Here is a 15,265-nt window from a genome sequence, read left to right on the forward strand (position 1 = left end):
TATCAAATTTTTTTAAAGAATATATTTTTAACTGAAAGCCCTAGGCTTTTGAAAAATGCCCAAGTTAAATGTCCAATTTCAGCATTTGTTAGAACTTTAGATAAAAAGAAGAATTACTTCCCAAAGCAACAACAAAAGAACAACCACAAAAATCTATGTGGAAGTAGAGAAGAAAGCATAATACCCTGAGTTCTAACAAAATTTTATCCAAATATATAGTTTTATATTTTATATAGCTATGTATTTTATGTCTGCTTCAACTGCACTTTGGATTCAATTTGCAAAACTTCACAGTTGTACTGCATTGAAAGGTTTATTATAGAATTCACCACCAAATAATAGTACTTAATTTAATACTGAAGTTCATAGTATAACACAATAGAATTAATACTACCCATGATATATATGAGAACATTTTCTGAGACTTCAGAATATATTTTGGAGCTAATAAAATGGGCAAGACTACAAACTATTCCTGGAAAAAAATTAGATCTTTCCACAATACTTTATGTAAGTACAGTGTCTTTTACTTACTTTGCTCTGTCACCTTGCACACAAACTTAGATATAATTACACATTTGAATACCTGGAAAATTTTGATTAAGGGAACAAGGATCATAAAGACTTTTTGTTTTACTATTAAACTTATTTCCCAAAAATACACAAAAATCTAGTTCAAACATTTGAGTCTGTCTTTCTCTTTGAGAGTTTGGTGGTTGACTAGTTGGATGTTTAAAAGCCCTTTTAGAAAGGTTAACAAAGTTTCAGGGGTAGTCTTTCTCTATGGACATTCACTTGTCATATTTCTATGGTGTCTTGGTTATCAAATTTGAGATATTTAAATGTCAGTGAAATGCTCTCTGCATTTACACATTCTTAAAACTATCATTTCTCAGTACAGGGAATAGGTCAGATATGATCTCTCCATCACAGGCATTTAAATTGCCATACTTGTTTATCTTTCCAGTGAGGAAAAAACTGTAGCTAAGGGCTAAGAGAGGAAAATGATTGAACTTGTTTGGCTGATAATGTAGGCTATGGTGTATTTTTCCAAAGAACTGATTTATTATTGAGATATTTCACTGCCTCCAAATCATCGAATTCCCATTTTCCCCCTTCCATTATATTTTTAACTATATTCTACAGAATCCAAGATAAATACACCTAAACCTTAATTTTCATTATAAATCACAGTTACTAAATATAGTAATGTAGTAGTCACAAAGCAAATGAGTACATTGTCAAGAGAAGTACAAAGATGCATGATATCAAAACAAAGTGATTATTTAACTCTTTTTCAAAGTGTTTAGCATTAAACCTTATTAAGCATGCAGTTGTCTTAAAGAAGGTTCATTCCATTAAAATATCCAAAAGAAAACAGACAAAACCATACCATATGCATATATGAATGTGTCACTGTAAATTTAACTGTTATGTATAAATTTCACTATTATGTATAATGTACCAATAAAAATTAAATAATAATAATAAATCCAAGGAAAGCTATACGCTTCCCAAGTAGACTTGTAAACTTTCAAATGCCACGATACCATTAAAGATGATTATTCTCAAATTCATTAACACAGGTTAATATTAAAATTATACTACATTTCGTACTGTGGCCCAGTAGAGTAATACTGTCAGGACTATCATTCAAGAAGATTCAATTCATAGTCTGTTTTCAGGTTAATTTTATCTCAAAGAAAATCCCTGAGCCACTTTACATGATTCATAAATATAACTGAGCATAATATGTGAGAAATAACATTTGATAGCTTAGAAATAATATAGCCTAGACTATTGAAGTAAGTCATCAATATTTGTGTGTTGAATTTTGTTTAGAAACTTCACATAGTAGACAAGAATCTCTCCATGAAGGAAAAGGAAAGAAAGGTGAGACTGCATTCAAAAGTAAAGGTACAGCCTATAAAGACAGTTATTGTTAAGTGTAGTCCTACATTTTCTAATTATCTGGGAGAAAATAGGTAGGTTTATCAGTACACATTGACGACTTCTCTCAGGCGTTTGCATCATAAACTCTTGCCAAAGAAAACAGCCTAAAACTTTGTGCACCCTGGCTGTTGGCAAGAGCCCTGGTGAGAAAAGTGATGCTCACAGAGAATAATTTAGAGAATGTCAAATAGGCCCAATATCCACTCATCACAGATTTTTATCAGTGTTATCCTTGGACTAAGCTATGCCCTCAAAAAGCTGTGTCCTGGACTGTATTTTCTTTGGCTTCATATTGAGTTGCTTTCACTGAGAAGCACTTGGGCACAAAGTCCTCAATTTCCTCTACAACAGAACATGGCAATGGAAGTAAAGCTTTCACATACACACAACAACCTAATACTCAATTTTTTTTGTAGAGCTAGTATGCCCACTCCATCATTCAATGGCCTCTATATGAGAAATTTTATTCAGTACCAAGGGACAGGAATGGTTTCCTTCCTTCCTCTGCTTGACTATATAAGTTGTCTAACTGATAGCATTTCCCTTTTTGTTTTGGTTGCCTGGAAGTTTAGAACTAAATATGTGTGTGGCTCTGGTCCAGTATGTGTGCAAGCACCTGGATCACAGTATCTGCTTTCTAATGCCTCTCCTGATTTTGACCTTTCATTTTAAGGGTTTTTTATTCATTTTTTCTAACATTATTTATATAGGTTTATTTTTTATTCATTTAAACTATTTTTAACTAAGGAATATAAAATGTTTTAAGTAAATTATCAGACTTAATGCATATTCATTAGATGTAAGTTAAGCTGCTATAGCAACCAGTTAACTAAAGACTGAAATGTAGTTGTAATATAGTAGTTGACCCGCTTGGGAGGCAGAGACAGGAGGATCGCGCTGGTTGGAAGCCAGCTCCTCTGGCTTAAGAGACCCTGTTTCCAAATTAAAAAAAAAAAAAAATATATATATATATATATATATATTATGGGTCTGGGAGCGTAGCCTGGAGGTAGAAGGGCTTCCAGGAACCCCAGTACCACCAAAAAAAATATATATGGGGGGTGGTGAATTGGCTCGGACCACACTCCCCCCATGCCATCTTTTTAATAAACTTCTTTAAATCATATATATATATATATATATATATATATATATATATATATATATAGTGGTTGACTTCTTCCATGGTGCATTCAAATGGCACCATCACAGAGCATCCTTGTTTCACTATTCATCACAAATCACTAGTGCCAAGAATATACAATGTTCACAAAGTGATGTGCTAAGAAAGGATATTTATTTTGTATTTAAAACATGATTATGAGACTTGCTCTGCTCTTATTAAATGGCACTGTGAGCTTCTATAACTAGAGCTGGTGAGTTAACATTTTGAGGGAAATTTTTAGCTAAAATCCAGAGTTCATTTGTTTTCTAATAGAGTAATTTTCTAATAGAGTAAGTTGATGTCTCTTATCCCTTGATTTCTCCTTGTTATCAAAAAGCAAATGAATTATCACATAATCATCAAAAATAGAATTAATATATGCTTATGTATATTAGGTACCAAATCATTGAATTAGGCATAATAACGCAGATGTTCTAAGAACATATTTAGTTGAAAACATACAAACTCCAAACAATAAACAAATACCCAAGTTAAAAAATAAAATACACACATTAGAGCCATATACTTAGTTCAGTTTAATTAATTCAAAAGACCTCCACTTGTTCATAGATTTTATTGTATTATTATATCGTGTCAAATGATATTTGAAGTAGATTAACTCTCAATTAAGGTTTAGGAATCTTTCTGTTACATAGAAATGCTATAATTTTTGAGATTTATTTTATTTTATTATTTTCTATGGCACTGGAGATAGAACCCAGGGATATTCTAGCTTTGAGCTACATTCCCAGCATTCTGCTTTTTGGTTTTTGTTTTTTTTTTTAAACAGAGTCACAATAAGTTGTTTTGATCCTCCTGTCTCAGCCTCCCAAGTACTAGAATGACAGGTGTGCAACCTAACACACCCACTTATTTGTTTTAATATTTATAATAAGATTTTCTATATGAAGAGGAAGTAACATTTTATGGCTTAATTGAAACTAGCATCACTGAGAGTGAATATTATTATCTGTCTATCACACAGGCCACTTGATCATAATTATATTTAAAGCTCCTCTTGCAAGTTGAGCAACCATTTCTTTTTTCTTAAAAGATATCATTATTTCTTGCTCTTGGCCTCCCCGACTCATTCATATTATTCTCCACATATGAGATCAGTCTTTACCCTTCTCCTGAAATCTCAACACTCGGAATTCATTCACAGTTCTACTTATGGCGATCTTACAGTATTTCTTTTCCTCTTCCATACACTTGCTATTGTTTCATTATATTCCTTCATAAAACAATATCTTTAAACTTTACAGCCTCACCTGGGAGATACTAATTAGGAGCTAAATAACTAAGCTCAGAAAATGTCAAGTTACATCAAGTTAAAATGTTTTTTAACTACAGGATTATTTTTCTATGTCAACGTGCATCTCTCAGGGTATGAAAGATGCACTAGGTAAGATCCTAAAATATTTTAGTTGCGAAATTCTTCTCCCTTGCTAGAGTATCTGTTGGGAGTAGAGTTCTGTTCGACAAACAGTTGGAAATACAGTAATGCCATCTTTAATTCCCAAGGCCTGCCCTTTGTATCAGTATTATTATTGTTTCAGGGCTTGCCTTCTGACCTGACTTTCAGTTCCCACTATTCTACTTCTAATAAATGCCATGCCACTGTTACAAACATTAAGGCCATTTAATTGGAAGACAATGGAAGATGGGGAAAAGTGAAATGCAATTGAAATAAGTAGGTATGTCTGAGAGAATAGTGGCTCTTGAGGTGTCAGCCCTGAAACAGCAACATCCACATCACCTGGGAACTTGTTATAAATACAAATACTCAGCCTCATCCCAGATGGACTGAATCTGAAACTTCAGGAGGGTTGACCAGCAGTCTGTGTCTTAACAAGCCCTCTAGGGGTTCTGATGATCATTAAACTTTGAGACCCAATATACTATTTAAGGCTCACTGCTCGATAGAAGCTATTTGGCTATCAGAAACATTCAGTTCTTTCTAATGTATTATTATGATATACCCATTCCGAAAAATTCCTTAAACTATAGTATAGTAAAAATACATGCATATAGTAATGCAGCTGAAATAGAAAGAACAATCCAAAGTCTTGACATGAGAGAATTATCATGCTTAGCTCAAGAACACAATGCTCACTGTGATGACTTATTAAACTCAGACAACCTAACAAATCGGGCTGAGAAGGAAGCATGATGAGGTACTAACTTCATCCCCACTCCCAGGCAGATGGGGGCATGCCAATTCTAAAAGAAAATAGGCTTCTCCAGGATTAATATCTAAAGCCTATTTTTAGATACTAAGAATTAAGTTTACCTCAGACCTTAAACAGCAGGCACATTGTACAAAGTTCTTAGTAGATTTTATAGCAAATGCAAAAATACATTGAGTTTCATCTTAATAGCACACATTTAAAAGTTGATTCAAAAATAACTATAGTCATTTTTTAAATTTTTTGACCAGTAAATTACCAAAAAGAATATTGGCATGCATTGTATATAGAAAACAATCTTAAAATAAATTTATGAGTCAAGTAAATACCACTATATGAACTACTCTAAGGTTTTCATATTTCTAAATAGCAATCCAATGAATGCTTATGAATATGAACTAATCAATAAACACAAAAAGGTATTAAGTTGTGACAATCGACACCATGGGGTTTGGAGCCTGCCTGCCTAGTCTAAAATTCCAGGTCTGCCACTTACCAGCTAGATGCCTCAGGCAAGTGACTTCATCTTAGTGTTTCAATATTCTCATTTATAAAGCAGGATGATAAGAGTATCTGCTTATGCAGCTATTGTAAGGAATAAATAAACATACTGAGAAGGTAGATAGAACATAGTCTGGCTTAGAGTAAACTTCAGATATGTGCTATTTTTATTGGCCCCAGACCAACTTACCAAAGATGAGCAAAAAGGGGACTTGTCTGCAAAGCTGGCCTAGAAATTTTTCTTCACTTAGTACTGATCATAGGTATAATTATACTAACATTAGATTTTACACATGATCTCAGATAATAGGTCTCATTACTTTATAGTTGTCCACGCCCCATAATATCTCTATCTCCAGAGTAGCAACATGAATCCTAGACACTGAGAAGAGAAAACTTGTCCCTCCCTTGACTTTCCACATTTGCTTCCCAATAGTGAGTAAGAGAAAAAGCTGGCTCATGTTCAGTCTCTGGACTTCTTGCCTAGCAGTGGCTGGGCCGCCTCCTCTTCCTGGTTGTGTTGATTCAGGGTTCTCAAATTCTAAGCTAAAATTTTTATCTTATCCAAGTCCTCCTGAGACTCAACTTTGGCTGCTACTGTTTGCATCCCAGGCAACCTCTGAATGTGTCCAATCCCAAGGCAATAGGCAAAAAGGAAGCCATCACTGTTAACCTAATTGGTCCCGATCTAGAGATGCTGTTGGTTAAATCAGGCCCTACAAGAAATACTTTAGGAATAAGGCTTTTTAATATAAAGCCTTTCTTATACTAAAATAAATAATAAAAATTATAAATGTAGAAGTTATAAATAATAAGATTAATTATAATTACATAATATATGTAATAATATAATTAAATTAATTAATTATAATAAAATTATAACTTTTATTTATAACAAAATAAAAATATGTTAGACTTTTCATATCTTTTCTTCTCTCCTGTAATTCTAACTTCCCAACCTTTTTATCTCCCTGAGAAATACTAATCAAATTTAAAAATGTTTTGATTTTCTAATGTCCTTTCCTGCTCAAGTAATATGGTTTACTATTTTAAAATTAATCATTTACTTTCTTACTTAAGTGTTGGTTTTAGCTCTTCTAATTATTCAGATCTCTGTTACTGATTTTTTTCTTAAATCTATGATGACTCTGTCATTTCATATTTCATTGTCCATTTCTTTCCTTGTAACCTTAAATAAATCCTGTGTTCTAAGGTCAAAATTTTCTTTTTACTTTATTTCATTTTTATTTGCACCTGTTCCAGCTCTTTGGGCTTTTGTGTGGTATTATCACATTCTTAAAACAAAAGAAACTGCTTAAGTTTGTCTGTGCCATTTACTAATCATAGATTATTCTCTAAATCGTTCATCCTGGAGAGATGGCTACACCAAGGACTCAGTGATTCAACTTTATAAGTGAAAGCAAATTTCTTATTAGAAACTAAAGCCTTCAAAGGAATACCCCCTGATACATTTAAGATGTGGATAAAGATTTTGTTTAAAAGCAACATCTTTCATTCATATTTTTATCCTTTCTACTATTTTCCCCTTCAGCATTTCCAATGTTGAAAAATTAGATCAAACTTATATGAAATCAAAGCACAATCATGCAAAAACTAATCCTGCCTCTTAATTTCTACTAATCATTATATTTAAGAAAAGGAGAAAAAGAATCTCACTCTAGTCCCCACTTTATAACTTCACAATCCTTCTTAGCAATTTTACTTAGGAAAATGTATCCTGTAGTGGTCAAAGAAATGTTACTTTAATTTCACCAGAAATTCAGGTCAAAGGGTAGAAAAAATCATATACAAAATATATCAAATTGTTAATATTTTTGGGTACTGCCTAGACAAAAAAGTCTTGGATTTTTCTAGATTTTCCAAACTTTATATACAACTTCAGATCTATGGATAATGGATGCTGTTTTTTTTTTAAATTTATAAATAGAAATTACCTAAACTGCACAAAAGTTATAACTGATAAATTCTCCTCTACTTATAATCCACATATTTTATATGTAACATAGAAATAGAGATGCATTTACTTTTCTGAACAACATTATCATTAAATAATACTCATTAGAAAAATATATCTGTGAAAAGAAAGTATCCCCATCTTGTGGACATCTGTAAATTGTGTCTAAAATTCTCAGTGCTTTATCTGAAGGGAGTAGGCATCATCTGAGTTAAGGGACATGATCAGTCACACCGTAAGTGTTCCACTTAACTGGTCCAGACCCGTTCCTCCTGAGGCTACCAGGAAAAGTGAAGTGGAGGTCCTATTTTAGATTTTAAATTAGAATAAACCTCTTCTTTTTTCCCCCTCTTCTTCCCTCCTCCTCTTCCTTCTCTTTTGCCTTCCTTCCCCTACCCCCTTTCCATTCCCTTTTTCTGTATCAATGCTTTGATTGGGCCAGGCTTATGGTACAGCAACTACCTTCATCTGTTATCCCCTGAGTATAACAAGACATAGAGTTTCCCCTGAGAAACTCTGTGTCAACTGCAGGGAATGTGAGGTGGCTCAGGAGCTACTTTGGCCTCATCTCCTCTAGATAACTCTTAAGTGGATCCTTCATCCCTAGACCCCAGGACACCAAAAACACAACTGAGGCTCTAGCTACTCTCTTTCTCCTTCAGGGTAGAGAGTTTATCTGGACAGTAGGGAATAAAATACACTGCTCTAGAGTCTAAACTTTCAAGAACCACACGTACATTGTAGAAGTACAGACAAAGATAAAAATAAAATATCAAGTTGTTTTAGCAGCCAATTGGATGAGAGAAATCAGACTGATTTTTTTAAAAAAAGATCACAGCCAGGTATGGTGGCACACTCCTGTGAACCCAGCTACTCGGGAGGCTGAGGCAGGAGGATCAAAAGTTCTACGCCAACACAGGCAACTTATGGAAACCTCATCTCAAAAATAATCACAAAAAACACAAACTCTTTATTAGTAGTATAATTGGCTAATTTGAGGCCAATCTAATCTCATTAAATTGTTGGTTTTTTTATTTTTTTTTATTTTGTAAGGCTGTTCAAAGCAGGCAGTGAATTGTCTGAAGCCCAGGGCAGTTGTGGATTTATTCATCCAGCACAATTCTGTCTTGTTCTCTGTTTGTCATGGAATGATTTAATATGCATGTTTAAGGTTCTCCTAAAGGAAAATCGCCAGGAGGAAAAACACCAGTGAAGAAGTCACCTGCTGGCTCCACAGAGGTATCACCCACTCCCACAGTGCCACCGCCACCTAAGCCTGGATCTGAAGAGTGGGTCTATGTGAACGAGCCAATTCCTGAGGTATGCAGCTCGGATTCACCTAAACACCCATTCTTTCTCACGTTTATAGTAAGATTCACATCATCATTGCAACATCCAAATACCCAAAATGCCTCTCAAAGATGTATGTGTGTGTATATATATGTATATGTATATGTATATGTATATGTATATGTATATGTATATGTATATGTATATGTATGTATATATCTGTGTGTATATATATATACATATATTTGTTGTTGAATACATATATGTGTGTGTATATATATTTATAAAAAAGCTGAGATAGGATGGGGGTATAGCTTAGAGGCAAAGTGCTTGCCTTTATGCAATGATGCCCGGAGTTCAATTCCAGAGCACAGCAAAAAGAAAGAGAGCTGATGAGATAAATTGTCTAAAGATTTCTCATTAAACCACATCTCAAAGTTTCTCCTCCTCATTTGAGCTTCTGAGTCATCTCTGAGCTGCTCTTGAGTGGTGAAATCAGGGGAGCAAATGGGTTCTGGGAGGACCAATTTTCTCCTCGAGGACAAACAGAGATACAGTTTCCTAGAATAATAATCTCTGCCGAACACATATCCAGCAAATTTATAGCCCCCATCCATGTCCTAATGCCCACATCTTAATGCTTTTAAATGGAGTTTAACCTATGACTTTTTAGAGATAGGAACAAATTTTGAAGCTAAGTAAGCCCATATAAAAGCCGACAGCTGTTACCTGAGAACCCACAATGGGTGTGCCAGACAAGGAGATGCCCTAGGGGACCCATCAGACTCTGACAGCTGCAAAGCCCAGCTGCCACCAGGCACTTCCTGTTGCCTTAACAGATAAACCATCTCAGGAAAACACACTGAATGGTGATTTAATACTTTTTAAGTACAAGGAGATTTTTCACAGGACCAAATCCTCTCTTACAGGACCAGGCATCTCTTACTCTGATGAGCTCAGCAAGGCCCATCCATCTGACAACTATTCATGAGTACAGTAACTGTGGGGTTGCTATTGTTGAGCTCTTCCAGGGGAATCTCATCTCCTCAATTATAAATGTTAGAGGGAGGGAAGAAGCTTATGCAGTTATTCACTGTATCCCACACAGAATCAAACAGAGCATGGAACAGATTCTTGATGTGTTCCTAATGAGTTCATTAATTAGCATAGAAGGTAAAATTAGAATAGAAATATTTAAGACAAGAATATTAAGTAATATAAGTACATAAGTAAAAATGTATATTGTATATTATATATCTATATTATATTATACATATATATAACTGATAGCACTCATCCAGACAGAAGTTATATACTGCATTTATATATGTGTGTAGATAGATAGATAGATAGATAGATAGATAGATAAATAGATGATAGATAGATTTAAATGGTTATAAAAGCAGAATATAGAACACAGGAGAGGGCTTTTAGAATGATATTGATAAAATTAACATTATTTAAGTAGTATGATAAAGAAAAATACCAAAATATATTCCTTAACACCAAATTTAAAAGTCCTTGAAAGAAGTAAAATCATAGAGGATGAGTAGAAAACAGAGGACAAGAATAATTAAAACAAATGTTAACATTGAGATATGATACCAGATCTTATGTATGTCTTTTTTTTTGGGGGGGTGGAGAATAAAGTAAGATAGGTGGGTATTAGAGATTGAACCCAGTGGTGCTCTACTACTGGGCTACATCCCCAGGCCTTTTTTATTTTGACAGGGGGTCTCACTAAGCTGCCTAGGCTGGCCTTGAACTTTGCAATCATCTGCCTCTGCCTCCCAAGTAATTGGGATTATATAAAGGCACCTTCACACTCATATTCATTTACTTCTTTCACTGGTAAAGATTCTGACAGAAAGAAGATGAAAAATTGAGGATGTATAACATGGCACAATGTATAAATGTGTAGTCAATAAGTAAGGAAACCTACAGGCATTAGATTATTCCCCCTGAACAAGACAGAGCTGGGTGCCATTATGGACTCACAACATCAGGTGGAAAAGAAGAAAGTAGGACTGCAGGCCTCAGGAAGACTCTGTACAGAGAGAGCCAGTGACAGGGTAAGGATGCACAGCCCTCATAGCAACCAGCAGCGAGGAGATACTTGGAAGAGGTGGAGGGCATGAGGGCTCCCAGAGCTGTTCAGGGCAGGAAACTGGGATATGCCACACACCTTCAGCTGCTCCAGTGTTTCACTCAACATTATGACTGCCGTAGCCCAAAACACACAACCATCATGACTTAGAAGAGGGAAGATTTATTTGCTCACAGTTCAGGAGATTTCATGTTAATCTAGCCAAAGTCTACAGAACTCAGGGCATAGCTGCTTCTGCTTCTTGACTCCCACAGGCCAGGAAGAAGACCTCTAGCTGTGATTACCTCCTTGGTTCTCTCTGCGCCTCCTTTGTGACTGGTGAAGGGAGCAGGCCAAGCTCTCCTTACACTTGGCTGTTGCTGCCTGAGAAAGGCAGATTAGAAGCAATTTCTCCCCCCACCTCTCTGTCTCTCTCTCCTCTCCATATGCCCATAGGCCCATTTGATGTCCTCATCCACACTCCACATATAGCAGTCTTCTTCCTCCGTCTCTCCTCTTCCCCCTTTTCCTCATCATCCTTTTCCTCCTCTTCTTCCTCCTACTTTTCTTTCTCTAGTCTTCTTCCTCCTCTTTCTCCTCTTCTTCCTCATTCTTTTCCTCTTTCTTTGAAATGAAGCTGAACCCAAGGGCCACAGGGCCATGCATACTGTCCTTGGAAACCCGCCCGCCCTTCCTCAGGAGGCTGACAGACAGGACTTCTGCTAGAAGCACAACATGTTCTCAAGCAGCGCTTCTGACCTTGCTTAAAATACAGTAGACACACACACACTTCAGTTTTACTTTGTGAGATTTCAGTTACCTGGGGCCAACTGACGTCAAATGCTTGATTATTTAAGAAAAGGTGGATGGAATTTATTAACATCCAGACCAATCATTTATATGTCAATTCCTAACAAAACTTGGGGGCAGATTATTAAACATTGGACTTCTGAGCATTTGTGAAATATAAAAATAATCACTCTGAGCTGAGCCTTTCTGGGGAGAGTAAGTCTATTTAATTAGCGTATTCCTTGTCAAGTCATAGGACCTTTTTTTGCAGTACTGAGGATGGAACCCAGGGGCATTCTACCTCCAAGCTGTACTCCCTGCCCTATTTTTTAATTCCTTATTTTGAAACAGGATCTAAGTTGTGGAGGGCCTTGCTAAGTAGCTGATGATGTCCACGAACTACAATCCTCCAGTGTCAGCCTCCCAAGTGCTGGGATTACAAGCGTGTGCCACCATGCCTAGCTAAGACATAGGACCTTTTGAATTCAGGATGTATTGGGCAATTTTCTCATAAACTTATTATAGATGAGTGAGACCTGTGAGCTGGATGTTGGTCTAGTGAGGCCCATCCTTAGGTAGTAACTGTCCAGGCACAGCATTGGTTAATGGATTGAAGGAGACTAGGAGGAAGGTCTAGTGACATGTTTCTTTAAAATGGTCCTCAGTACCACTCTCGTTACCACTGACTCTTGAGAGACCATGACAAACTGGAAACCAGAGAAGGGAACTAGGTCAGAAGAGAGTGTTAAAATAATGTCAGAGAAGTAGTACAGGAATTGTGTTTAATGGATGTAAATGAACATGTGTCATACAATTGTACATAGAAACTTAGGCTTTTAAAACTAGATGCATCCATCCAGTTTCTCAAAAAAAAAAAAAAAAGTAACAAAGCCAGGTATGGTGGCACAAGCTTGTAATGCCAGCACTTGGGAGACTGAAACAGGAGGATCATAGGTCCATAGCCAGCCTCAGCTACATAGTAAGACTCTCAACCCAGCAAAAGCTTGTTTCGAAATAAAAAATAAAAAAATGGTCTAGGAAAGCTAGGTGTGGTGGCGCACACTTGTAATCCCAGCATTCAGGAGGCTGAGACCAGAGGATCTGGGTTCATGGCCAGCCTCAGCTACTTAGTGAGGCCCTCCGCAACTTAGTGAGAACCTGTTTCCAAATAAAGAATAAAAAATAGGGCAGGGGGTGTATCTTGGAGGTCGAATGTCCCTGGGTTCCATCTCCAGACCCGCAAAAAAAAAAAAAAAAAAAAAAAATGGGCTAGGGATATAGCTCAGAGGTGGAATTCTTCTGGGTCCAATCCCCAGTACCACATGTAAAAAATAATAACTGACAGAACTGTTTATAGGGCATCTTCTTACATCCAACACTCACTGAGCACCTGTTATGAGCAAACACTGCACGTAGTCCTGAGAACACAAAAACAAGCAGCTGTGCTTTCTATGTCCAAGGACGCAGCAGCTCAGAGACAGAAGACTGTAAGGAATTGATTATAACACAGCTGTGTAATTGCATCTGTAACCAAAGCACAAACTGTAATAACAGAGGAAGGAACAATGCATTTTGTTTGGAGTAGCAAAAAAAATAAAAAAGGCCTCCACTGCAAAGTGTCTTTTTAGTGTGCATTAAGTGGGCAGGAAGAGGGAGAGAGGAAGAACATGTGTCAAAGACAATAGCCAGGTGTACATGGGAGAAGAAAGTTTGTGAATAAAGCTTGAGGAAGGCAGTCTGACAGGAAGAGAGGGGCCAGATTTGTAAGGACATTAAGAAACAGTTTTGCAGCCAGGCGTGATGGTGCAAAGCTTGTAATCCCAGTACTTGGGAGGCTGAGACAGGAGGATTATAGGTTCACAGCCAGCCTCAGCCACTTAGTGAGGCCCTCCATAACTTAGTGAGACCCTGTTTCAAAATAAAGAGTTAAAACTAAGGCTGGGGGTGTAGCTCAGAGGTAGAATGACAATGAGTTCAATCCCCAGTACCGATAATAATAATAACAATAACAATAACAATAATAATAATAATAATAATAATAATAATAAACAGTGTTGGAGTGTTTGGACTTTATCTGCTAAGTAGAAGCCATGGTATGCTCTTCAGCAAGTATGATTTGGGGATCTGTTTTCAAAACAACAACTCAGAAGAGACCGAGAGTGTGAGCTTTTAAAAGTATGGGTTGTGATTAGTCTGCATATGTTCAAATCCCAGTCCTGTCACTCAGCCATGTGACCTGGTAAAATCCATTCACGCGCTGTGCCTCATTTATCTTGTTTTTTTGTGACTCATCGATCTTGTTTTCTAAAAATTAAAAAAATAATAATAATAAAAACCAACTTCACAGATGATTGTAGATGCTCAAAAGTTTTAGCTGGTTTGGGAATATTATTTGAGAATGTCAAAAAGAAACCCAGGGGTTGTCAGGAGGCTCCTACAGCAATCAAGACAGGAGTTGACAAGGGCCTGAATGAGGTCAATGCCCCCCGGGAACAGAGGACAGGAAGGGGTAGAACTGGATCTTAGTTTCCTCTCAGACGCACCTTCCTCCACACCCTCTCTGTTCCACTAAGCTCTGCTCACACTCATATGAGTTCTCTCCCTCAAATGTGCCAAGAACATTTGCACTGCAGTGCCTTTGCACCTGCTCTGTCTTCTACCCTGAGAATTAATTCATCCAAATGTCTCTTCTCCAAGCAATCTAAAGAAAGAGGCCCTCCAGGATCACCCAAACCAAGCAGCACCTCTGTCCCTTCACGGCCCTTAGAACTTGAATTGGTTTTCTATAAGCAAATTAAGTTGCTTAGGTCCTCACCCACCTGCTCACTGATTTATTTATTTACTTCTTACCTCTCCACTGTTTTTCTTCTCCCACCAGAAGATAAGCCCTAAAGCTGGGGACTCAGCCTTCTTTGCCACAAAATTTCTTTTCCCTAAAGCAATGAATGCCACACAGATGGACAACTCCATGAGTAATTCTTAGTGGATTTCCTTATTGGACGCTTAAGTAATTTCCATGGTACAAACAACAAGAATGTCCTGGGGGATGTCAGAGGAGTAACTTATAATGAACACAATATGTTCTCCAGACAAAGTGGTTTTTCAGTCGAGGCAAAACGGGATGGTCCAGTTATTTCATTCAGTTAATAACCCTTGAGGACCTACTTGGCTTCCAGTCACTGTGATAACTACAGGAACTATTGTGTAGTGGTAAACCAGATATGCTGTGCTGCACACCTGTAATCCCAGTATTTGGGAGGCTGAGACAGGAAGATATAGGTTCACTGCCAGTCTCACCCTGGGTTCAATCCCAATAC

The 15,265-nt window shown here is 36.7% G+C and overlaps 1 protein-coding gene across 1 annotated transcript in view; it reads left to right on the top strand.

Annotated features, from left to right (window-relative positions):
• The window catches only part of SPEF2 (sperm flagellar 2), a gene marked incomplete at both ends in the record, with an annotated part of 204,416 nt that overhangs the window by 94,534 nt on the left and 94,617 nt on the right, over positions 1 to 15,265 (top strand). Inside the window, one exon of the mRNA XM_080719700.1 lies at positions 8,955 to 9,103. Coding sequence (XP_080575826.1) covers positions 8,955 to 9,103 — 149 coding nt within the window. The remainder of the gene's footprint in view (positions 1 to 8,954; positions 9,104 to 15,265) is intronic.

The sequence above is a fragment of the Muscardinus avellanarius genome (assembly GCF_963383645.1).
Source record: "Muscardinus avellanarius genome assembly, chromosome: 1".
NCBI lineage: Eukaryota > Metazoa > Chordata > Mammalia > Rodentia > Gliridae > Muscardinus > Muscardinus avellanarius.